The sequence below is a fragment of the Furipterus horrens genome, unplaced genomic scaffold (genome assembly GCF_987537825.1).
Source record: "Furipterus horrens unplaced genomic scaffold, mFurHor1.1.pri manual_scaffold_1, whole genome shotgun sequence".
NCBI lineage: Eukaryota > Metazoa > Chordata > Mammalia > Chiroptera > Furipteridae > Furipterus > Furipterus horrens.
Window position 1 is genome coordinate 85,546,028 of NW_028327171.1, and position 24,793 is coordinate 85,570,820.

Genomic DNA, 24,793 nt, shown 5'->3' on the forward strand with positions numbered 1-24,793 from the left:
GACATTTTATAAACTTATTTGTATTTTTTGAACAAAAGGTAAAGGTATTTTGAGGAGCATATTAGTACTAACACCTTAAGTCATTAAAACACTAGGGTGATTATAATTGCAAAAATTTTGAGCACTATGAAAACAGAGTTACACTTATCTCCATAATTTTGTGACTGTTTTATTGAAAAGAGGACATATATTAGTATGAGACCTAAACATTTCTCTTTAACGTTTTTGCCAGTGAATCTAGGATTTTCTTATTTCTCAGGCTATAGATAATTGGATTTAGCAAAGGAATGATAACAGTATAAAACAGAGAGTCCATCATGTCCTGATCATCTGCTTGTGCAGATCCAGGGCGCACATACATGAAGAGAAGAGAACCAAAATATAAAGACACAGATAGGAGATGGGCTCCACAGGTGGAGAAGGCTTTCCTTATACCTTGTATAGACTTCTTTTTCAAGATTGTAAAGAGAACAAATGTATAAGAGACAAGAACAGTCAGTATGGTGAACACCTGTATTGACCCAGAGAAAATGAAAACCATCAGAACATTAATGGAAGGGTCAGTACAGGAAATCTTAAACAATGGCATGATGTCACAGTAAAAGTGATGTATTATATTAGAATTACAGAAGGTTAATCTGAATAAAGCACCAACATGAATAGAAGCATGAAGCACACCACCTACAAATGATGAGACTAACAGCCAGATGCATAGTCTGTTGGTCATAATCACTGGATAATGTAATGGTTTGCATATGGCCACGTAGCGATCATATGCCATTGTTGCCAGCAGAAAACATTCTGAGGTTGCACTGAATGAAAAGGAGAACAATTGTATCATGCATTCAGTGAAAGATATCATTTTATTCTTGATTATGAAGTTGACCAGAATCTTGGGAGTGACTGTAGATGATACCCAAGCATCCACAAAGGCTAAATCCCCAAGGAGTAGGTACATGGGGGTATGAAGGTGAGAATTGTTGCAGATGAGAGCGATTAGACCAAGGTTTCCCACCATGGTGATGAAGTATATTACCAAGAACACTAGGAACAAGGGGATTTGCCACTCTGGTTGATATAGAAGTCCTGTGAGAATAAACTCTGTTAGTAATGTTGCATTTTCCCTTTCCATGTCTTCTTTGCTCTATGTTCCCTGAAAAAATGAAATGGAATAAATGAAAATATATCTATCACTAAGGACTTATGACATAAATATATGGGGGGAAAGAGTTGAAATAAAAACATGCATATAAGAATCCCTTGTTAAATTTTTTTACCTCTATAATAGAATTTATTTTAGGGTAGTTTAACAAATGGAAGAAAAAGCAATGATTTCAGTTCAAAATGTACAGAAATGAGCATATTTAGAAAAAAAGACAAATACATTCTAAGTATGTTTTAGATTTATGGGGATACCATTGATTGTAATAGGGAAATTTTGAGTAGGAAACATGGAAGTAGGGTCAAGGGAAGAAAGTGTGATGAATAGCTGGGGTAATAAAATAAATTGAATCCTATGTGAAAAATCTTGAACTTTATTCCTCAGGCAATAACCAGGCACTGAAAATTAAGAGATGCGGAGTAGTACTGTAAGATATTATAAAAGAATGAATACATAATAATGTAGAAAATAGGCCTCTGGGAGGGGAAATTGGAATCAGGGACACTACTCAGAAAGCTGATAGTCATATCCAGTGATTCCTAAACCAGATTATACATCAGAATTGTCTGAGGAATTTTTGGTGCAAAATATAGAATATGAAGTATTATTGTAGAAATTGATTGAGGGCATGAAGAATAGGTTCTACATCTGCATTTTAAAAATCCTCTCCAAGTGACTCAAATGCATATCAAGTATTGTGAGTAATGAAAAATAAGAGATAGATGTAAAAGAATTCAGAATATAGAGTCACTAGGACTCAGTGATATATTAGACATGAAAAGAGTGAAGGACAGGGGAGTCACATGGTGACTGGGTAAGATGGTCATCAGGACTGAGATCAAGAACTCAGATGTGGAGAGAGTATCCTCTAAAATCCATGCAAGACCTACTTAGTAGTATGAGTCTACCAGAGCTTAATAGAAATAATCTTAGGAGTCATTGGGGTAGCTGAGGCATATTTAATGATGACCCATCCATTGGAGGGTGCACATAAAATAAAGAGAAGAAAAGCATATGAAGACAATTTAAAGAGGTTATAAAGTGGATGCACAGCTTGCCAACATCTGATCATGTTTTATACCACATAGTCTTGATGACCAGTGAAGGTTACCACCCACTCAAGGAGCTTAAAAGACTAGATGTTGACTTTCCCATCCCCCTTGCACCTATAGTAGGGGAATTTGACCTAGATTTGGCAAACCAAATACACCTAATCTACATTTAGAATGTGGAGAGAGGGAGAAAATGTACAGAGTCAAAAGAGAATATTAGTTGCAAAGGCAGAAATATGAAGAAGGCAACAAATGTGTCCTGCATCCATAATACTGGTATTGTTGGTGAGAGCTGGCATTCTAAGTTCAGCAGACATGACAGCAAATCTTACTCACCTAGTGTTGGGACATGATTGTGCCTGATGAATGGCTCCTTTGCTTTCTTTGTTCTTGCCCATTTTTTTTTTTCAGCTGATTTCTCCAATCTCTGCTACATTTCTATGTTTGTACCAGCTTCCACTCAATGAACTCATTTCCTGTTGCAACCCAGAGGCCTAACACCAAAAAAGACTAGGGAGGCATCAGAAAAGGATACTGCTGAGTGGAGTCATCATAGAAGCAAGTTAGAAACTAGAAAGCTGAGTGAACTTTAAAAAAAAAAAGATATTCAAGAAGAAAGAAATGATGTGCATCTCATATACCAACATAAATGTTTTACTAGGGCAAGGAGTTATCATTTTCACTGAGTGTGGAAATCAAGAGATTTTTAGTGGCTTTAGTGAGAGTAGTTTTCATTATGTGATAAAGTTGAGACAAGAAAATAATGAGAAGTGAAAGAGAAACAAGTTGTTGATACAGAGTAATATGGAGTAGTCCCTGAATATGGAGACTACTTTTTTCTACTTCTCATAGACACATGCAAAGGATTTTTTTTCATTTAGAATGTTTTAATAAAAGTATTGAAAAGAAATGAGAATATAGGAAGACATCGAGAGAAGAAAGGGAACAGAAAAAGTGGAAAGGAAATATGTTTTATGAAAAGAAAACAACAGGGAGGTGAGTAACAAATGGAAAATAACAGAGACAGATAGATAGGTCTAGGGAAGACAACCCAAAGGAGACAGAGAGAGGCCGTATCTGTGAAAGGCAGCAGAGGAATTAAAGAGAAACGCTCAGAGGCTTGGGAGTGACTGTCTTAACTCTGGCAGTCCTTAAAAGTTGTCAGTCCTAGGAATCTCCTTTTCTTTTTCTTTAAAAAACTTAAGGTATATATTTCCTATGGAATACATGTATGAAAAAGGCACTTCAATTTTACATTCTATTTTATAAATTTTATGTTGTTCATAAATGTGTTTGCACTGCTTCAAAATTCTTTCCATGTTTAAAAGTTGCTTTCTCCTGTTATAAGAATGATCGAAGTGACCTTCTCTAGAAATCCTGTTTTTCTACTTGAGGTGACTTTTCTCTCAACCAGTTGTGGAGTGTATGTGTGTGTGTGTGTGTGTGTGTGTGTGTTTTGCAAAATATAACTAAGCCGAAACTGGATCCTGGATACAGGCAATATAAATAATGAATGTCAATAATTTTAGTTAGTAGGTTTTTATATGGAATAGCTTTTCTTCCTAATCACTAAATATCTGGAAACTCTCAAATTCAATTTGTATAAGTACTTATTTATTCATAAATCCTGAAAAGCATAGTGGAGGGACATTTTCTATATATTTCCAGATATACAAAAGTTTACCTTATAAAATTATTAGTTAGGTTAACAAAATAATAAAACACATTAAAGGCAATAATTTACTCTTAACATTTTGCATTTCTAAATTTTAGTCATGAAAATAAAACACACAATTAATTTACTATTTTTACCCTTTCCACTTGGCTATTTTGACATATTATAAATTCAAGTTCAAATTAATTTTTAAAGATTTTACTTATTTATTTTCAAAGAGAGGGAAAGGGAGGGAGAGAGAGGAAAAGGGAGGGAGAGAGAAGGAAAGGGAGGGAGAAAGAAAGGAAGAGAAACATCAATGTGTCAGAAAAACATCAGTTGTTTGCCTCTTGCACATCCCCAGCCAGGAACCTGGCCCACAACCCAGGCATGTGCCCTGACTGGGAATCGAACCAGCAAACCTTTTAGTTCACAGGCTGGCACTCAATCCACTGAGCCACACCAGCCAGGGCTCAAGTTTGAGTTATTTTAAATTAAACAGTATAAATAGCAATGAGTCTTATACAAATAATTTCTCTCTTACCCTTTTGAGAAATTGTGGAGATTCTTTTAATACATTAGGCTTTCCAAAGTAGAAAAATATACAGTAGCATAGGAATGACAATAGCATAGGTAGCAATTCTTTACACACTGATTCATTTTGGAGTCTTCCTATCCCAAGCTAAGAAAAATATTGTTTATATTAATTTGCTTGGAACTGCAGACTCAACCAATTATACAACTTTGTACTTTTGCCAGAAGAGAAGGGAGTGCAAAACTAAAATTCCCATGATAGTGCCCAAAGATTCCCTTTAGGACAAAGCTACTGGGTATTGTGGGCTTGGACATGTGTGAGAAGTCCATGTTATTCCACAGATGATTACAGACACAAAATTCAAGTCATTGTAGACTGTTCTAGTTTTAAGAATTGAAAGTGTACTTTATGTCACTAATTTTCACCACAGATAATACTTTTGACATGTTTATGCAAACTTCAATTTACCTATAAATTTTGATGCTGCAGGTGCTTTGATTTGTACGGTCTTGTCTGAGCTGGTCATACAAGATCTTAATGAAGTCAAATTTTTGGATTCTTTCAGGAGCTAATCCCAAGTAGTTGTTTTCATGCAGACTCTATTTTTTTTTTAATTTTATTTTTTTGTTATTCAATTACAGTTGTCCCATTTTTCCCCCATTGCTCCCCACTCCCAGCCCATCACTTCTCCCACAATTATATCCCTCCCCGTTGTCCAGGTCCATGAGTCATTCATATACGTTCCTTGACCTGACCGTTCCCTTACTTATCCCCCTTCTCTCCCTCCCCCCTCCCCCCTACTGACTACTATTCTAGTCTTTGCCTATTTAGTTCGTTTGTTTGTGTTGCTCTCTAGTTTCCTGTATTGGGTGATATCATATGGTATTTTGCTTTCTTTGCCTGGCTTATTTCACTAAGCATAATTCTCTCTAATTCCATCCATGTTGTCGCAAATGGCAGGAGTTCCTTTTTTCTTTCTGCTACATAGTATTCCATTGTGTAGATGTACCACAGTTTTTTGATCCACTCATCCACAAACGGGCACCTAGGCTGTTTCCAGCACTTAGCTATTGTAAACAGGGCAGCTGTGAACATAGGGGTGCATAAGTTCTCTTGAATTAGGGTTTCAGGATTTTTCGGGTATAATCCTAGCAGTGGAATCACTGGTTCAAATGGCAGTTCCATTTTTAGTTTTTTGAGGTAATTCCATACTGTTTTCCATAGTGGCTGCACCAGTCTCTGCATTCCCACCAACAGTGCACTAGGGTTCCCGTTTGTCCACATCCTCGCCAGCATTTGTTGTTTGTTGATTTGTTGATGATGGCCATTCTGACAGGTGTAAGGTGGTATCTCATTGTGGTTTTTACTTGCATCTCTCTGATGGCCAATGATGTTGAGCATTTTTTCATGTGTCTATGGACCTTCTGTATGTCCTCTTCTGAGAAGTGTTTGTTCAGGTCCTTTGCCCATTTTTTAATTGGGTTGTTTGTTTTCTTGATGTTGAGTCGTATAAGCTCTTTATATATTTTGGAGATCAGTCCCCAGTGATATCATTGGCAAATATGTTTTCCCATATGGTTGGTTTCCTTTTCATCTTGCTGATGTTTTCTTTTGCTGAGCAGAAACTTTTAAATTTGATGTAGTCCCGTTTGTTTATTTTTTCCTTTATTTCTCTTGCCTTGGGAGATGTATCTGTGAAGATATTGTTACGTGTGATATCTGAAATTTTCCTGCCTATGTTTTCCTCTGGGACTTTTATGGTATCACGGCTTACATTTAAGTCTTTAATCCATCTCGAGTTTATTCTCGTGTGTGGTGTAAGTTGGTGGTCTAGTTTCATTTTTTTGCACGTCCCTGTCCAGTTCTCCCAGCACCATTTGTTAAAGAGGCTCTTCTCACTCCATTTTATGTTCCTTCCTCCTTTATCAAAGATTAGTTGACCATAGAGGCCTGGGTTTATTTCTGGGCTTTCAATTCTGTTCCACTGATCTATATGTTTGTTCTTATGCCAGTACCAGACTGTTTTGATCACAGTGGCTTTGTAGTATTGTTTGATGTCTGGTATCGTGATTCCTCCTGCTGTGTTCTTCTGTTTCAAGATTGCTTTTGCTATTCGGGGTCTTTTTTGGTTCCATATGAATTTTTGGAGGATTTGTTCTAGGTCAGTGAAATATGTCATTGGTATTTTAAAAGGGATTGCATTGAATCTGTAAATTGCTTTGGGTAGTATGGCCATTTTGATGATGTTGATTCTTCCCATCCAAGAACATGGTATTTGCCTCCATTTATTTGTATCTTCCTTAATATCTTCCTTCAATGTTGCATAATTTTCAGTGTACAGGTCTTTTATCTCTTTGGTTAAGTTTATTCCTAGGTACTTTATTTTTCTTGTTGCTATAGTAAATGGTATTTTCTTTTTTGCTTCTGTCTCTGAAATTTTATTGTTGGTGTACAGAAATGCCTTAGATTTCTATATATTTATTTTGTACCCTGCTATTTTGCCAAATTCACTTATTATATCGAATCGTCTTTTAGTGGAGTTTATAGGGTTTTCTAGGTATACTATCATGTCGTCTGCATATAGTGATAGTTTTACTTCTTCTTTCCCAATTTGGATGCCTTTTATTTCTTTGTCTTGTCTGATTGCTGTGGCTAGGACTTCCAACACTATGTTGAATAGAAGTGGGGAGAGTGGACAGCCTTGTCTAGTTCCTGATTTCAGGGGGAATGCTTTCAGTTTTTGTCCATTGAGTATGATGTTGGCTTCAGGCTTCTCATATATAGCCTTAATGATGTTAAGGTATGCTCCCTCTATTCCCATTTTGCTGAGTGTTTTCAACATAAATGGGTGTTGTACTTTATCAAATGCTTTTTCTGCATCTGTAGATATGATCATGTGATTTTTGTCTTTCATTTTGTTTAGGTGATGTATTATAGTTATTAATTTGCAAATATTAAACAATCCTTGCATCCCTGGGATGAATCCCACTTGATCATGGTGTATGATCTTTTTGATGTATTGTTGGATCCTGTTTGCCAAAATTTTATTGAGGATTTTAGCATTTATGTTCATCAGTGATATTGGCCTGTAGTTTTCTTTCTTTGCTGTGTCTTGACCTGGTTTTGGGATTAGGGTAATACTGGCTTCATAGAAAGAGTTTGGGATTTTTCCCTCTTCTTGGATTTTCTGGAATGGTTTGAGGAGGGTAGGCGTTAGTTCTTCCCTAAATGTTTTGTAAAATTTGCCTGTGAAGCCATGCAGTCCAGGGCTTTTGTGTGCAGGGAGATTTTGGATTACTGTTTCAATTTCCTTCTTTGTTATTGGTCTGTTGAGACTTTCTACTTCTTCTTGATTCAGTTTGGGAAGGTTATATGTTCCTAGAAATCTGTCCATATCTACTAGGTTGTCAAATTTCTTGCCATATAGTTGTTTGTAGTAATTTCTTATAATTGTTTGTATTTCTGTGGTATCAGTCGTGATTTCTCCTCTTTCATTTCTGATTTTGCTTATTTGTGTCTTCTCTCTTTTTTTGTTAATGAGCCTGGCTAGAGGCTTGTCAATTTTGTTTATTTTTTCAAAGAACCAGCTCCTAGTTTTGTTGATTTTTTGGATTGTTCGTTTCATTTCTATGTCATTTAATTCTGCTTTGATCTTGATGATTTCCTTTCTTCTTCGTGCCTTAGGCTTTGTTTGTTGTTGCTGTTCTAGTTCTTGTAGCTTTATGGTTAGGTTTTTTATTTGAGATTCTTCTAGCCGTTTCAGATATGCCTGTATTGCTATGAACTTCCCTCTTAGGACTGCTTTTGCTGTGTCCCGTAGGTTTTGGGCTGTTGTGTGTTCATTGTCATTAGTTTCCAGAAACTTCTTGATTTATCCCTTGATGTCATTGTTAACACATTCATTATTTAGTATCATGTTATTCATTCTCCATGAGTTTGGATGTCTTTGATTTTTTTCCCTGAGGTTGATTTTTAGTTTCAAGGCATTGTAGTCTGAAAAGATGCTTGATATGATTTCAATTTTCTTGAATTTGTTGAGGCTTGTTTTGTGTCCTATTATGTGATCTATCTTTGAAAACGTCCCATGTGCCTTTGAAAAGAATGTATATTTTGCTTCTTTGGGGTGAAAAGTTCTATATATATCAGTTAAGTCCATGTGGTTTAGTGTGTTGTTCAATGCCTGTATATCCTTGGTGTTTCTTTGCTTGGATGATCTGTCTATTGTTGATAATGGAGTGTTGAAGTCCCCTACTATGAGTGTGTTGTTGTTAATATCCTTCTTGTGGTCTTCTAGTATTTGCTTTATGTATTTGGGTGCTCATATGTTGGGTGCATATATGTTTATCAGTGTTATATCTTCTTGATGAATCGTTCCTTTAAGTATTATGAAATGTCCTTCTTTGTCTCTTTTTATTGCCCTTGCTTTGAAATCCATTTTGTCTGATATGAGGACTGCTACCACAGCTTTTTTTTCAGGTCCATTTGCTTGGAATATTTTTTTATATCCCTTTACTTTCAGTCTATGTAAATCTTTTGTTTTGAGGTGTGTTTCTTGTAGACAGCAAATATGTGGGTCCTGTTTTCTTATCCATTCCGTTACCCTATGTCTTTTAATGGGAGCATTTAATCCATTTACATTTAAGGTTATTATTGACATGTATTTATTCATTTCCCTTTTGTATCTCTGTTCCTCTACTCTTTTTTTGTTTTTTCTCTCCCTTTTTCTTAGAATATTCCCTTTAGCATCTCTTGCAATGCTGGTTTGGTGGAGATGTATTCTTTTAGTCTTCCTTTGTCTGAGAAACTCCATATTTCACCTTCTATGTTGAATGAGAGCCTTGCTGGGTAGAGTATTCTTGGTTGTAGGCCTTTGTTTTTCATTGCTTGAAATATTTTTGACCATTCCCTTCTGGCTTGTAATGTTTCTGTTGAGAAATCGGTCGATAGCCTTATTGGAGCTCCCTTGTAAGTTATTTGCTGTTTTTCTCTTGCTGCTTTTAGGATTCTCTCTTTGTCTTGGAATGTTGCCATTTTAACTATGATGTGCCTTGGAATGGGTTTTTGGGGGTTCCTTTTTATTGGAACTCTCAGTGCTTCTTGGACTTGCATAACTTTTTCTCTCATCAGGTTCGGAAAATTTTCTGTCACTATTTCTCCTATCAGATTTTCAATTCCATGCTCCTTTTCTTCTCCCTCTCGTATTCCGATGATCCTTAAATTATTTTTTCTAATGCTATCCTGTAATTCCCTTACATCTTGTTCATATTTTTTCAATCTTTTTTCATTTTGCTGTATCATTTGAGAATTATTACCTACATTATCCTCTAACTCACTAATACGATCCTCTGCTTCGTTTAGTCTGCTTTTGACTGATTCTACTGTGTTTTTCAGTTCAGAGATTGCATTCTTCATTTCTTCCTGGTTCTTGCTGATAGTTTCTATGTCTTTTTTTATGCTGGTGTAGTTCTCTGCAAGTTCCCTGTAATTTTCTTGGAGGTGTTGGTAACCTCCTTGGAGGTTGTCATAGTTGTTTTTGAGGTTTTTGAGCAAATTGAGCTTCTTCACCACCATAGTTTTGAATTCCATGTCTGACATTTGGGCTATGTCTATTCCATCTACCTCTCTTTCTGGGGATTCCTCTTTTCTTTTCGTTGAGAGGTTGTTTCTGCATCTTACCATGTTGGATTCTTCTTGTTTGTTTTTATTATTTGGATTTGTCTGCTTTGCCTTCCCACCTTTGTGGTATGAGATTTTTTATGGTAGATCTGGGGGTTTCAGTGGTGCAGTCTCTTTGATCTCCTGAGCCTGATGTTCTTGGGGTACCTTTTATATCGTTTGTTTATGCTGTCTGGTTATATTTCAGATTTTTTGTTGTTGTTGTTAGGATATTCCTTCTGGCTTGTTGATTGGGAGTCAGTCTATCCACTTTATCTCAAATTCTTTTGTGGAGATGTCAGTTCAGCCTTCTTGTGTCGTCTTCTTTTTCTGCGCCCACAGCTGGTCTAATGTGATGGGTCAGAGATTCCTATTCCTTGCAGCAGTGGTGTGCGCGAGGTGGCCGGCAAGGCACAATGCAAGGCAACCAAGACCCCACCTCAGGTCTGCCACGCCGCGCTCCAGGAAAGCAGGCCACGCCGCACTTTGGGGAAGCTTGCAAGGTGTTTTTTTTTTTTTTTTTTCACTCAAACATCAGTGTGCGCCCAAGGCAGCTGGGGAACTAAGCTCAGGCCTGCCGCGCCGCGCTCCCAGAAAGCAGGCCGCGCCAAGCTCCAGGAAAGCCCTCCAGGTGTTTTTTTGGCTAGAGCACTAGTGTGCGCCCAAGGTGTACGGGGAACTAAGCTCCAGCCTGCTGCGCCATGTTCTGGGCATTGGTCTCTCGCCTCTTAGGGCAGGGCTGCAGACACTTGTGCTCAGTAGAAGTGAGTGTCTGTGAGTCCTGCTGCCCACCATTCCCGCACCTCCTGAGTGGGCACGCGCAGAGCCTGCGCAAGTGCTCTGCGCTCCGGATTCCGGCCTGGTACTTCGGCCTGGCACCCACTGGGCTGGCCAGGGGCGACTGCACACAATCTTCTGCGTGTCCAGTGGGCCCTCCCTGCGCCCGTTGGGTCACTGATTTTATGTCTGTTGGCGTGTGTCCGAGGGACACCTGGACGCATAGCCCAGCGCACCTGGGCCAGTGAATGAGGGCACTTCCCTATGCACACCCCTGCGACCCAAGGGGAGGGTTGGGGGGTGGATGCTCTCCTCAAGAATGGCCTACCACCCCCAAACTTTCCTCCCCTCTCCGCCATCCACTAGAGAAAAATATAAAGGAGAATTATGTTCTCACTTGCCCGGCAGCACGCTGTCTCCTGTCCTTCAGCGCCAATGCCACTTGGTCGAGTCCGGTCTCTGCCAGTGGGCAGAGATCCGCTCTCCTCCCAACTCCTCTCCCGGGGCAGCCTGTGGTCCCCAAAAAGCCTTTGTGTGCTTCCCGCCGCAGCTCGGGCAGCCGCCCCAGTCAGGGATTCCGTTTCGTCCCCTTTTTCTCCGCTATCCTCACTAAACAGGTTGTTCCCAGATGGATTTTCTCTAATCCAGCAGTGCCTTCGCTCGACTCCTGCCAGTGTCCAGCTGCTCACTGAGATGTTCTGTCTGCAGTTAGCCCAAACTGCAGAAGGGTCTTGGGAGCCTGAAACCTCAGCCTCTCCTCACTCCTCCGCCATCTTCCCTCCCCTTCATGCAGACTCTAGGTCACAGTTTAGCTTTATAGCTAATCCCTCATTTTAAGATGAAATGTGATGAAAATTCACAATTGTCAATGAGAGAATCTTGGTCAATACCTTCTACTCTCTTTTAAGTTAGTTTATTTTGCAAAAATCTGTTTACTATAGAAAGATTTGAAAAATAATGATAAGCAAGAAGAAAATAAAAATATCCTGTAGTCACCTAGAATACTATAAATATTTTAGTATGAATCTTTTCAAATTTTTCTATCGTATAATTTATAAATAGCCATACATCTGCATGTTTTCAGATAAGGAAATTTTACTGTGTACATGTAGTTTTGCAGACTTGCCAATCCTGCTTAATGTATTTAAAGTTCTAGCTCTAAAGAATGGAATTCAAGCCCCTAATCTGTTCCCCTATGCATTTTTTTCTTCTCCTAAACAAAGGATATGTTAACATGATACATGAAATGGCAAGATTCTGGCAGAACCACATGGATGGGTTTCTGGGGCATCTGAAGGTCAGCCTGTGGCTTTGACTTACCATTGGTTTTCTGTTCTTTAAACAGAAGTACTAGAGTCCCTGGACATACTTTCTTGAAACAGGTCCAGTCGTCTCACTCTTCTTCCTGACTAGTGAAGTGAGGTCATCCATGGACTTTTTAGAGCACCTAGAACCCCCAAAGTTCAGACTGCCTAATCCCATGCACAGTTCTGGACCTATGAGGAGTGGGGCACACACGGGGATGTTGGAAGCCTAGAGAGGTTAGAGGGTCAAACCAGCCTAGCTGCAGCCCCCATAATCCATCACCTATACCATCATCTAGGGGTGAAAAGACAAAATTTGAAGCCAGGGCTCCTACCATGGGGAAGTAAGGCCCCCAAGCTGGTGACCTGGACCACATTCATTTTTGGAAGTTATTTCTTATTGCATATAGAATTCTGAGTTAGCAGAGTTTTTTCCTTCATAATTTGAAATTGTCACTCACTTATCTTCTGGCATTGTACTTTTCTCCTCCTCTGGCTACCTTTAAACAGAAGTACTAAATAGTCCCTGGCATACTTTCTTGAAACAGGCCCAGTCATCTCACTCTTCTTCCTGACTAGTGAAGTAAGGCCATCCTTGAAACTTTTCTTTTTATCTTTGGTTTTAAGCCACTTTAGTATAATATGTCTAAGTGTTTTTGTATTTTTCTTTTGGGATTTGGTCTCTTGTCTGTTTTGGTATTTATCCTGCTTCAGGTTCTATGAGCTTCCTGGATCTTTGGTTTGATACCTTACATTACTTTTGAAATATCCTTGACCATTATGTTTTCAAATATTTTCACTTCCCCACTTTCTTTACTTTCAGACTCCAATTGTGTATATGTTGCATAATAATATTCTTTTACAGTACTTGCTTGTTTTTTTTTTTTTCTTTTCTTTGTGTTTAATTTTGATAATATATATTGGGCTATATTCAAGTTCAGTGTTCTTTTTCTCCACTTTGCCTAATTTGCTGATAAACTCAACAGAGGAATTCATTACCTTTATTGTAGTTTTTAAAAATTTTTTTCTACTTCCAGCCAAGATGGAGGCTTAGACGGACACGCTAGGTCTCCCTCTACAACTAGAGAGGAATACAACTACTTCAAAACAAAGGATAACTAGAAATTCCAGAAAATAAAACTACACGGAAGCGCAACATATGAAGTTATAAACCAGCGGTGCCATTTGGGCAGGTAAGAGTTAAAGAGGGCAGCGCTGTTTGCGGTCGCACCTGGACAACGGCGGGCGGAGAGGAATCCCGGCTGCGGTCAAGCCCCTGGCAGTGCGCGACCCCGGCGAGGAATCCCAGCTGCGGCAAAGCCCCTGGCAGTGCGCGACCCCAGCGCTGGGGAAAGCAGCCACCACATCGCCTTGAACAGTGAGGCCCAGGGGGGCGGGAGGACGGATCCCGGTCCCCTAGCGGAATAACTGTGTGAATCCATCTTGGACCCCGGCCCCCAAAGAAAGCACCACAGGGCTGCGAAATAGGTCGCAGACAGGCGCCGGTCGCTGAATTGTGACGCATACACAGGCACTGCCCCCTACAGCCGGCCCAAGAAAACAAAACGCATCTGTCAAAATGAGGCAGACAACTATAGAAATCCCGGTGGCACAGCTCACCAGGCAACAGATAGAGAACCTGACAGATGAACAGATAAGAAACCTGTCAGAGGCTCAGTTCTGGGCCATTGTTATCAGGTGGCTTACAGAATTCACAAAAGAGCAGGAAAAAGATAAGAAAGAAGCGAAAAACATTCATAACGAAAGGAACAAAACCACATATGAGACAGATGGTGAGGAAAAAAAAATCCAGAGTTCATTTCAACAAACTGGAATATGGAGAAGGAACAAGCAGTCAACCAATGCAGAGAGAGGAAATGGGAAGCAACGATGAGAGGATCAGAAACCTCTGGGACAGCTATAAAAGGCCCAACATAAGAATCATTGGTTTGCCAGAGAGCGAGGAAGATGAACTAGAACTTGAAAAATTGAGTGAAAATATAATAAAGGAGAACTTCCCAGACTTGGGGAAGGGAATAGACTTGCAGGTCCAGGAAGCAAGGAGAGTTCCCAAGAGACTGGACCCAGGGAGAACCACTCCAAGACACATTATAATCAAAATGTCAAAAATTAAAGATAAAGAGAGAATCTTAAAAGCAGCAAGAGAGAAGAAAAGAATTATGTACAAAGGGGTCCCAATTAGACTATCAGCTGACTTCTCAAGGGAGACCCTGCAGGCAAGAAGGGACTGGCAAGAAATATTCAAAGTAATGAAAATCCAAAACCTACAACCACGAATACTCTATCCAGCGAAATTGTCATTCAGAATAGAAGGACAGAGAAAGTGTTTCCAGGACAAAATAAAACTGAAAGAGTTCATTAGATCCAAACCACTGTTATATGAGATGTTAAAGGGACTGGTTTAAAAAACAGAAGCTAGGGAGATGAAACAAAGGCAAACTAAACAGGCAACGAGAGTGGAAAAGGAACTGTGGGTACGGGAAGCATATTGGGGGGAGGTCAACAGGGAGGGGGAGTGGGGAGAGGGAGGGAGATGATATAGGAATTGGGGATCATGGTAGGAGGGAATGGAATAGACGGAGAGAGGTTGGGAGGAACTGTATGCACAACTAATGGACATAATCTAAAAGGGGGGGACAACTGGAGGGAGGGGGGCCACTGGGTGGAGGGGAGCAGAGGGAAGGGAAATTGGCACAAATGTAATATTTTAATCAATAAAACACATTAAATCTGAAAAAAAATTTTTTTTCTAGCATTTTTTTTATTTTATTTATTTTATTTTTTTTAATTTGTTTTATTGATTATAATATTACATTGTGCCAATTTCCCTTCCCTCTGCTCCCCTCCACCCGGTGGCCCCCCTCCCTCCAGTTGTCCCCCCCTTTTAGATCATGTCCATTAGTTGTGCATACAGTTCTTCTCAACCTCTCTCTGTCTATTCCATTCCCTCCTACCATGATCCTTAATGCCTATATCATCTCCCTCCCTCTCCCCATTCCCCCTCCCCGTTGACCTCCCCCCAACATGTTCCCCATACCCATAGCTCTCTTTCCAGTCTCGTTGCCTGTTTAGTTTGCCTTTGTTTCAATTCCCTAGCTTCTGTTGTTTCTTGTGATGCAGTTTTCATTTTAGATTTCATTGTCTTGATCCTCCTTTTTCTAAACCAGTCCCTTTAACATCTCATACAACAGTGGTTTGGATCTAATGAACTCTTTCAGCTTTATTTTGTACTGGAAACACTTTCTCTGCCCTTCTATTCTGAATGACAATTTCGCTGGATAGAGTATTCGTGGTTGTAGGTTTTGGATTTTCATTACTTTGAATATTTCTTGCCAGTCCCTTCTTGCCTGCAGGGTCTCCCTTGAGAAGTCAGCTGATAGTCTAATTGGGACCCCTTTGTACATAATTCTTTTCTTCTCTCTTGCTGCTTTTAAGATTCTCTCCTTATCTTTAATCCTCGACATTTTGATTATAATGTGTCTTGGAGTGGCTCTCCCTGGGTCCAGTTTTTTTGGAACTCTCTGTGCTTCCTGGACCTGCAAGTCCATTTCCCTCCCCAAGTCTGGGAAGTTCTCCTTTATTATATTTTCACTCAATTTTTCAAGTTCTAGTTCATCTTCCTCGCTCTCTGGCAAACCAATGATTCTTATGTTGGGCCTTTTATAGCTGTCCCAGAGGTTTCTGATCCTCTCATCGTTGCTTCCCATTTCCTCTCTCTGCATTGGTTGACTGCTTGTTCCTTCTCCATATTCCGGTTTGTTGAAATGAACTCTGGATTTTATTTCTTCACCATCTGTCTCGTATGTGGTTTTGTTCCTTTCGTTATGAGTGTTTTTCGCTTCTTTCTCATCTTTTTCCTGCTCTTTTGTGAATTCTGTAAGCCACCTGATAACAATGGCCCAGAACTGAGCCTCTGACAGGTTTCTTATCTGTTCATCTGTCAGGTTCTCTATCTGTTGCCTGGTGAGTTGTGCCACCGGGATTTCTATAGTTGTCTGCCTCATTTTGACAGATGCGTTTTGTTTTCTTGGGCCGGCTGTAGGGGGCAGTGCCTGTGTATGCGTCACAATCCAGCGACCGGTGCCTGTCTGCGACCTATTTCGCAGCCCTGTGGCGCTTTCTTTGGGGGCCGGGGTCCAAGATGGATTCACACAGTTATTCCGCTAGGGGACCGGGATCCGTCCTCCCACCCCCCTGGGCCTCACTGTTCAAGGCGATGTGGTGGCTGCTTTCCCCAGCGTTGGGGTCGCGAGCTGCCGGGGGTTCGACTGCAGCCGGGGTTGTTCTCCCCGCCGCTGTCCCAGGTGCGACCGTAAACAGCTCCACCCCCTTTCTCTCGTCCTACCTGCCCAAAGAGCGCCGCTGGTTTAAAACTTCGTATGTTGGGCTTCCGTGTAGTTTTATTTTCTGGAATTTCTAGTTATCCTTTGTTTTGAAGTAGTTGTATTCCTCTCTAGTTGTAGAGGGAGACCTAGCGCATCCGTCTAAGCCTCCATCTTGGCCGGAAGTCTCCTAGCATTTTTGACTGACATTTAAAACATGCTTTCTATTTATCTCTCTGAAATTCCTCACCTGGTCATGAATGGAAAATTTAACATATTAATCATGGTCACTTTAAATTTTCTGACTGATAGTCTTAACCTCTGACTCATATCTGAGACAGATTCTTTTGAATTTTTTGTCTTTTAACATTAGATTGTATCTTTTTTGTTTTTTTTCTTTCTCTCAAATTCTTAATTGAAATCTGGTCTTCATGTGTAGGTCAGTAAAAATGGAACCAAAAAGTAATTAAAGGCCAGACAAATGAGATATACTAAATTATGAAAACCTAAAATCATTCTAAATAGCTAAAGTCTAATTTAAGATACCAAGTTAAAAGGGACACTGGATATCAACTTTTACAGAGTGTATTTTGTGTGTAGTAGAGCACAGAGATTTAAAGGTTTAAGTAGAAGAATGAATCATTTTAAGATTTAGTTTGAATCTAAATAACATGTGGATAAATAGGGTATTTTCAAAGTAGTAAGAGACCTCCAATATTTAATAGTTCTGTAGAAGTAATAACTGTGTCATGTTGAAGTAAGATGGTACAGGTATACATGGTTCCTATGTCAAATATTGAATTCTATCTTAGAGGCACCATGGTATCTTAGTTTGTATTCTGCCAAACCCTGAGATATGGATATGATTAGAGTGCAAATAATTTATCTGTGAATAGTTGATGAGTGAAAAAATGAGGAAGTTGGACAGAAAAGAGGATGTAGCCAATGATGGGCAATCTATAAAACAAGTTAGAGCAAGTGTAGAGCAAACTTCAAATTTATATCAACCAAAGGGCAAAGAGTTGTGGGTATTTATTCACCAACTCCCACCAGTCATTGGTTAATAAATTGTCTGGGGAAGCTTCTATGAATAGCATTCATTTCCCAGATCTTATAGGATGTCTTTTAAATATGTTTTATTGATTATACTGTTACAGTTGTCCCAATTTCCCTTCCCTCTGCTCCCCTCCACCCGGTGGCCCCCCTCCCTCCAGTTGTCCCCCCCTTTTAGTCCATGTCCATTGGTTGTGCATATAGTTCTTCTCAACCCCTTCCTGTCTATTCCATTCCCTCCTACTATGCTTCTTAATTCCTGTACCATCTCCCTCCCTCTCCCTCTTCCTCCTCCCTGCTGACCTCCCCCCAGTATGTTCCCCATACCTATAGTTCTTTTTCCACTCTTGTTGCCTATTTAGTTTGCCTTTGTTTTGATTCCCTAGCTTCTGTTGTTGGTTCTTGTGATGCAGTTTTCATTTTAATGTTCATAGTTTTGATCTTCCTTCTTCTAAACCAGTCCCTTTAACATCTTCTATAATAGTGGTTTGGATTTAATGAACTCCTTTAGTTTTATTTTGTCCTGGAAGCACTTTCTCTGCCCTTCTATTCTGAATGACAGCTTCGCTGGATAGAGTATTCGTGGCTGTAGGTTTTTGATTTTCATTACTTTGAATATTTCTTGCCAGTCCCTTCTTGCCTGCAGGGTCTCCCTTGAGAAGTCAGCTGATAGTCTAATTGGGACCCCTTTGTACATGATTCTTTTCTTCTCTCTTGCTGCTTTTAAGATTCTCTCTTTATCTTTAATTTTTGACATTTTGATTATAATGTGTCTTGGAGTGGTTCTCCCTGGGTCCAGTTTTTCTGAAACTTTCTGTGCTTCCTGGACCTGTAAGTCCATTTCCTTCCCTAAGTTCAGGAAGTTCTGCTTCATTATTTTTTCACATAATTTTTCAATTTCTAGTTCTTCTTCTTCACCCTCTGGCAATTTTATAATCTGTATGTTCTATCTCTTATAGCTCTCCCAGAGGTTTCTGATCCTCTTCTTACTTTCCTGGCTTTCTGTTTCTTCTTTCTGCACCGGTTGACTGTTCCTTCTCTATGTTCTGGTTTGTTGATTTGATCTCTGGATTTTATTTCCTCACCACTTGTCTCATATGTATTTTTGTTCTTTTCAATATGAGTGGCTTTCAGTCCTTTCTTGTCTTGTCCCAAATCTTTTATTAATTCTGTAAACCACCTAATAACTATAGCTCTGAATTGAGCCTCTGAAGGTTTATTTGTTCATCTGTCAGATTCTTCATCTGTTGCCTGGTGAGCTGCATCACTGGGATTTCTATAGTTGTCTGCCTCGTTTTGACAGATGACAGATTTTCATTTTGCTTTGCTTCTGGGGCAGGCTATAGGGGGCAGAGCCTGTGTACTCATCACAACCTGGTGACCGGTGGTGATCCGCAACCTTTTTCGCTGCTTTGTGGCACTTTGTCGTCACTACCCAGCGACTGGTGGAGATCCGCAACCTATTTTGTGGCACAGTGGCACTTTGTGTGGGTGCGGGGGTCCAAGATGGATTCCTGCCATTATTCTCTGCTGGGAGTCCAGGATCCGTCTTCTCGCCCTCTGGGCCTCACCTTCGGAGGCAATGCGGTGGCTGCTTCTCCCAGCATTGGGGTCGGGAGCTGCTGGGGCTCGACTGCATCCAGGACCACTCTCCCTGCCTCTGTCCCTGGTGCTACCTCAAACAGCACAGCCCACTTTTGCTTTTCTTACCTGTCTGATGAGCGTCGCGGGTTTATAACTTTGTACATTGGGCTTCCGTGTAGTTTTATTTTCTGGAATTTCTAGTTATCTTTTGTTTTGAGGTAGTTGTATTCCTTTCTAGTTGTAGAGGGAAACTGAGCGTGTCTCTGTAAGCGTCCATCTTGGCCGGAAGTCTCTAGACAAACATTTTAATATCAGAGGAAAGATTTCTTGTTTAAAATCACTTATTTTTTTATTTATTGTTATCCTCACTCGAAGACATGCTTATTGATTTTAGAGAGAGGGGAAGGGAGGAAGAGAGAGAAGGAGAGAAACATTGATATGAGAGAGAAACATCAATTGATTACCTCCATACACGCCCTGACTGGGGATTGAACCCACAACATAGGTATGAGCCCTGGCCAGGAATCAAGCCGGTGACCTTTCAGCTTATGGGACAATGCTTCAAGCAAGTGAGCCACACTGACCAAGGTTAAAATACTTTTAAAAGGGACTGTAATTACCTTTAAATGCTTGAAGAGCATGTAAACGGTCACTTTTATTTTTAAAACATATGAACTTATTACTTAATCACAAATGATTGTTTTGTATATAAAACTCTTGCAAAGCAAGTTGTTCAGGAATAATAAAGTTGAAAAATTGTTTGGTTTTGCAAAAGACTAGCGCATTAGACTCTTTCTTTACAAGTGCTTCAAACAGCTTCAAAGAGGGCTATTATTGGAGTAATGGCTTTCATGCATTTACTTACCCATTGATTATCCACTGAGGTGATAATATAGTAGTAGATGTAACTGAAATATTCCTCTATCCTTGACTATAGATGAAAAACAAACCATACACTCTGAAAAATTAGCTGAGTGTGTAAAAGACTTAATAATCACAACCATATTATTGTAGTATAGTCATGTAAAGTTTGCACCTTTTTTTTCAATAAAAAATTTATTGAGCCCTGGCCTGTGTGGCTCAGTGGATTGAGCGCCAGCCTGAGAACCAAAGGGTTGCCAGTTCAATTCCCAGTCAGAGCACATGCCTGGGTTGCGGGCCAGGTCCCCAGTTGGAGGTGTGCAAGAGGCAACCACACATTGATACTTCTCTCCCTCTCTTTTTCCATCCCTTCCCCACTCTCTAAAAATAAATAAATAAATAAAAATCTTTAAAAATTTTATTGAGTATTATCAATATTCAAGATACCTACAAGGTATTGTGATTTACTTGAAATTTTTTAAAAATATTAAGAAAATTTAATTTAAGAAATAAACATTCCTTTATCTAAAATATGTTTCTTTTGCCACATAAAAAGAGATTTAGCAAGGATTTACAATAATATACAATAAAGAATTTATTTTGTCCTGTTCTTCATCTGGGCCTGATTCAAGACTCACACATCTGAAAAAAAAAAAGAGCATTGTAAGAGAACAAGAGAATAGTGAGCATATAGACACTGTTGTGGAGACGGCATTACTTCTATCTTTTTCACAATCCTTTTTCAGTATGGCAAAGAAGACATAAGTGTAAACAATAATGTCATTCGTAAGAGTGAAGTTTGAATAAAGACTAAGAAAATAAAAAGAATCAATGCATTAATAGATTCACCTGTTTGGAAAGTTTATATGACATTAAGATTTCATTTTAGAATGATGTTTTATGTTGGACCTACAGAATGTTAAAATAGAACTCTCGGCCTTGCAGACGCCGCCGCCGCCCCGGATATTCCCTGCATGCAGCCATGGTCAAACCCACCATGTTCTTCGACATTGCTGCCGTCGGCGAGCCCTTGGGCCGCGTCTCCTTCGATCTGTTTGCAGACAAAGTCCCAAAGACGGCAGAAAACTTTCGTGTTCTGAGCACCGGGGAGAAAGGATTTGGTTATAAAGGTTCCTGCTTTCACAGAATTATTCCGGGATTTATGTGCCAGGGTGGGGATTTCACACGCCACAATGGCACAGGCGGCAAGTCCATCTATGGGGAGAAATTCAATGATGAGAATTTCATCCTGAAGCACACAGGTCCTGGCATCTTGTCCATGGCGAATGCTGGACCCAACACAAACGGTTCCCAGTTCTTCATCTGCACAGCCAAGACCGAGTGGCTGGATGGCAAGCATGTGGTCTTCGGCCAGGTGAAAGATGGCATGGGTGTTGTGACAGCCATGGAGCGCTATGGGTCCAGGAATGGCAAGACCAGCAAGAAGATTACCATTACTGACTGTGGACAACTCTAATACATTTGACGTGGGTTTTATCTTAACCACCAGACCATTCCTTCTGTAGCTCAGGAGAGCACCCCTTCACCCCTCTCTGCTTGGAAATGTTCTGTAATCTTCGTGCTCTCGCCGCAGTTCATTGGGTTCCATATTTTCCTTACCCCTTCCAAGTTTAGCTGGATTGCAGAGTTAAATTTATGACTATGAAATAAAAACTAAACAACAACAACAACAAAAAATAGAACTCTCACATGACAATGAGAGGCAGAAAGCCAAAAACATGTGAAACACCCAACAGCTAATTCAGTTCAGAAGAACATTCATAATATCACAAAATATAAACACCCACAATATCAACAACAAATAAAAGCTAAAAATAAATGAATTCAACTCTAAATATAAAAGCTAGAAGAAAACAAAATATTACAAGAAAAGAAAGCAGATGGAAATTTTTAAAGATAGGGAAAATGAATGAATTGGATAATAGCGAAGGAAGTTAGATATAATTTTAAAATTATAAGATGATTCTTTTAAAACATCTAGAAAATATAAAAATTACTATCTAACCTAAAATTTTGAAGTGAGAAATCCCATAAAATGTAAAAAGGGAAATAATCTTCCAAATCCAATACATTTTTAAAAGGTTATCTTAATTTTTGTCCAATTCTAGACAAGTAAGCCACTCACATTTATATACCAATCTCAATTATTGTCAATTATTAAGTGACATTTGGGGGAGTAGTCCCTTGCAGATAAAAAAATGTTCAAAAACTAATGGTCAAATAAAAAGGAATTACAATATTTTTAAGTAAATGAACTCAGCTATGGAAGATGTAAGTCACTAAAATTGAAGTTGTAACTCCATCTGAATCCACACCCAAGAAAACATTGTGTGAAGCTGGGTTCCTTCACCTAGCACTTGGTGACCACTCTGACTGCTAGTCCTCTGGTGAAAGGGCAGAGCCAAGGCTAGTCTGCAAGACTTGGGGACTTGTTTATGCAAAGTGTAAATAGATAAACAATTTGAAATTGTCCTTGGGAACTGTCTACTTCTTTGCAACTCTTCTTAAGGCACCTGTAACTTCTTTATTTCTCAAGCTGTAAATAAATGATTTTAGCAGTGGAATTATAATTGTGTAAAGTAGGGAATACATTTTGTCCTGATCTTCAGCTAGGCCAGATGCAGGTCACACATACATGAAAATGAGAGTGCCATGGTACAATGAGACAGAGAGCAGGTGGGCATCACACGTGGATAAGGCTTTGCTTTTGCCCCTTTCAGACTTTTTTTTCCAGAATGTCGAGGAGCACACGAGTATAGGAGATTATGATGGTCATTAAAGTGGATATTTGTATAAGAGCTGCAAAAATAAATATTATCAGTGCATTAATAGATGGGTTATTGCATAGAATTTTGAACAGTTGTAAAATTTCACAGTAGAAATAATGTATTATATTAGACCTGCAGAAGTTAATCTTAATAATGAGCTCACGTGAATCAGAGGATGCATAAAACCAATTGCATATGCAATACTTATCAACCTAGTGCAGAATCTGTTGGACATCACCACTGGATAAAGCAAGGGGTTACATAGTGGTCATAGGCCATTACTACCAGTAGGAAACATTCTGTAGTTGCACTAGAAGCAAAAGAAAAAATAAAAAATTGGGTGATGCAGTCAGCTAGGGATATCATTCCAGTCTTGTCTAAGAAATTGACCAGCATCCTGGGAGTAACAGAAGTTGAAGTGCAAGCATCTGCAAAAACTAAACCACCGAGGAGCAAGTACATGGGCGTATGAAGATGGGCATCCTTCCAAATAAGAGCCATCAGTCCAAGGTTGCCCACCATGGTGGTGAGGTAGATAACAAGGAACACGAGGAAGAGGAGGACCTCCAGCCATGGCCGCTCTGTAAGTCCTGTGAGAACAAACTCAGTTACCAGAGTCTTGTTTCCTTCTGACATATCCATACTTGATCACTGTAATGAGAAAATATGTGACAAAGATGATTGCTAAAGGTAACACAAAGTCATGGTATTTTATTTGCAAATTAAATTATGACTTTATGTTGTTTTCCATTTAATTAGTGGTTTTAATTGCTTAGCTTTCATCCTATAGTAAGTCTGTTTACAAATTCTGTGTTTAGGTATCTGACCCTAAAACTGGAAATAACTGAAATAAATGAAAATGTTTAAGTCAATATTAAAACCATGTGAGAAACTACTGCATATGGAAGAGATAGACTAATAATTTAGGTATAACCACATACTTTTTATTGCAGACAAAGAGAAAGCACAGGAATGTGTTGGGAAAATATGTGTAACATATTTTGCATATATAGGGTTAATTATAAAACACACACACAACCTCTTACAACTAGATGAAAACAAGTTACCACAATGAAACAAATGGGCAAAAAAATATGAAAGATGTATTTATGGAAGAGTAAGTTAATGTGACCAATAAGTGTATGAAACAATGTTTATCCTCCTTAATAATTAGAAATATTATTTAAATTGATACATTATTTTTACTAATCAGATAAGCAAAAAAGCAAAATGAAAAATAATATCTGCTGATGACAGGAAAATAAAAAAGAATCATTTGTAATATAAGTGGTAAAATATAAATTATAACAGCCTTTTGAATCTATCATTACCTGTCAAATTAGAAATTTACATAAACTCTGATCTACCACCTTACACCTGTATATATATTCTAGAAATAATATCATTTATATGCAAGAATAAAGAACAAAGAGTATTTAACAAAGCATTGCTTATGAGAGTGAAACCTGGAAACAAAAAAACACAAATATAAAATGGTTGAATAAATTATGAAATAGTCTTACTGTGAAGATTGTTCAGTCATAAAAAAAATAAATGTATTTGAAGTGTGCCAATTAAAGATGGATGGATTTTCTCAATGTATTATTGAATCAAAATAATAGACAACTTTAAATTTTATGGTTCCATTTTTATAATTTTCAAATGTTTTGGTTATAAATATAAATAAATATGATTATATGAGCATGGATAAAGATGTAGAATAATAGTCAATAGGGGGATAAGTAAGGGAAGGGTTTAGTCAAAGAACGTGTATAAATGACTCATGGACATGGACAACAGGGAGGGATATGATTGTGGGAGAGGGGGTGGGCTGGATGGGGGAGAGAAATGGGGGAAAAATGGGACAACTGTAATTGAAAAACAAAAAAATAAAATAAGTAAATTAAAAAAAAGAAAAAAAAATTAAGTTGCTAACATTGGTTTTCTTGTTCAGGAGTAGATGTAGTGGTAGGAATAGAAAAAGCAGAGGAGAGAGATTCTTCATCACCACCACCCCCTACACA

At 39.0% G+C, this 24,793-nt stretch overlaps 1 protein-coding gene and 2 pseudogenes across 1 annotated transcript; 1 reads left to right on the forward strand and 2 right to left on the reverse strand.

Moving 5' to 3' along the window:
- Positions 1-202: 202 nt before the first annotated feature.
- Positions 203-1,132, reverse strand: LOC150021423 (olfactory receptor 5H2-like). Its single transcript, XM_090259186.1, has one exon. The coding sequence runs from the start codon at positions 1,130-1,132 to the stop codon at positions 203-205; it is 930 nt and encodes a 309-aa protein (XP_090115312.1).
- A 19,830-nt stretch (positions 1,133-20,962) lies between these two features.
- On the forward strand, positions 20,963-21,622 carry LOC150021424 (peptidyl-prolyl cis-trans isomerase A pseudogene; annotated as a pseudogene).
- An 863-nt stretch (positions 21,623-22,485) lies between these two features.
- Positions 22,486-23,411, reverse strand: OR5AC2 (olfactory receptor family 5 subfamily AC member 2; annotated as a pseudogene).
- Positions 23,412-24,793: the final 1,382 nt, after the last annotated feature.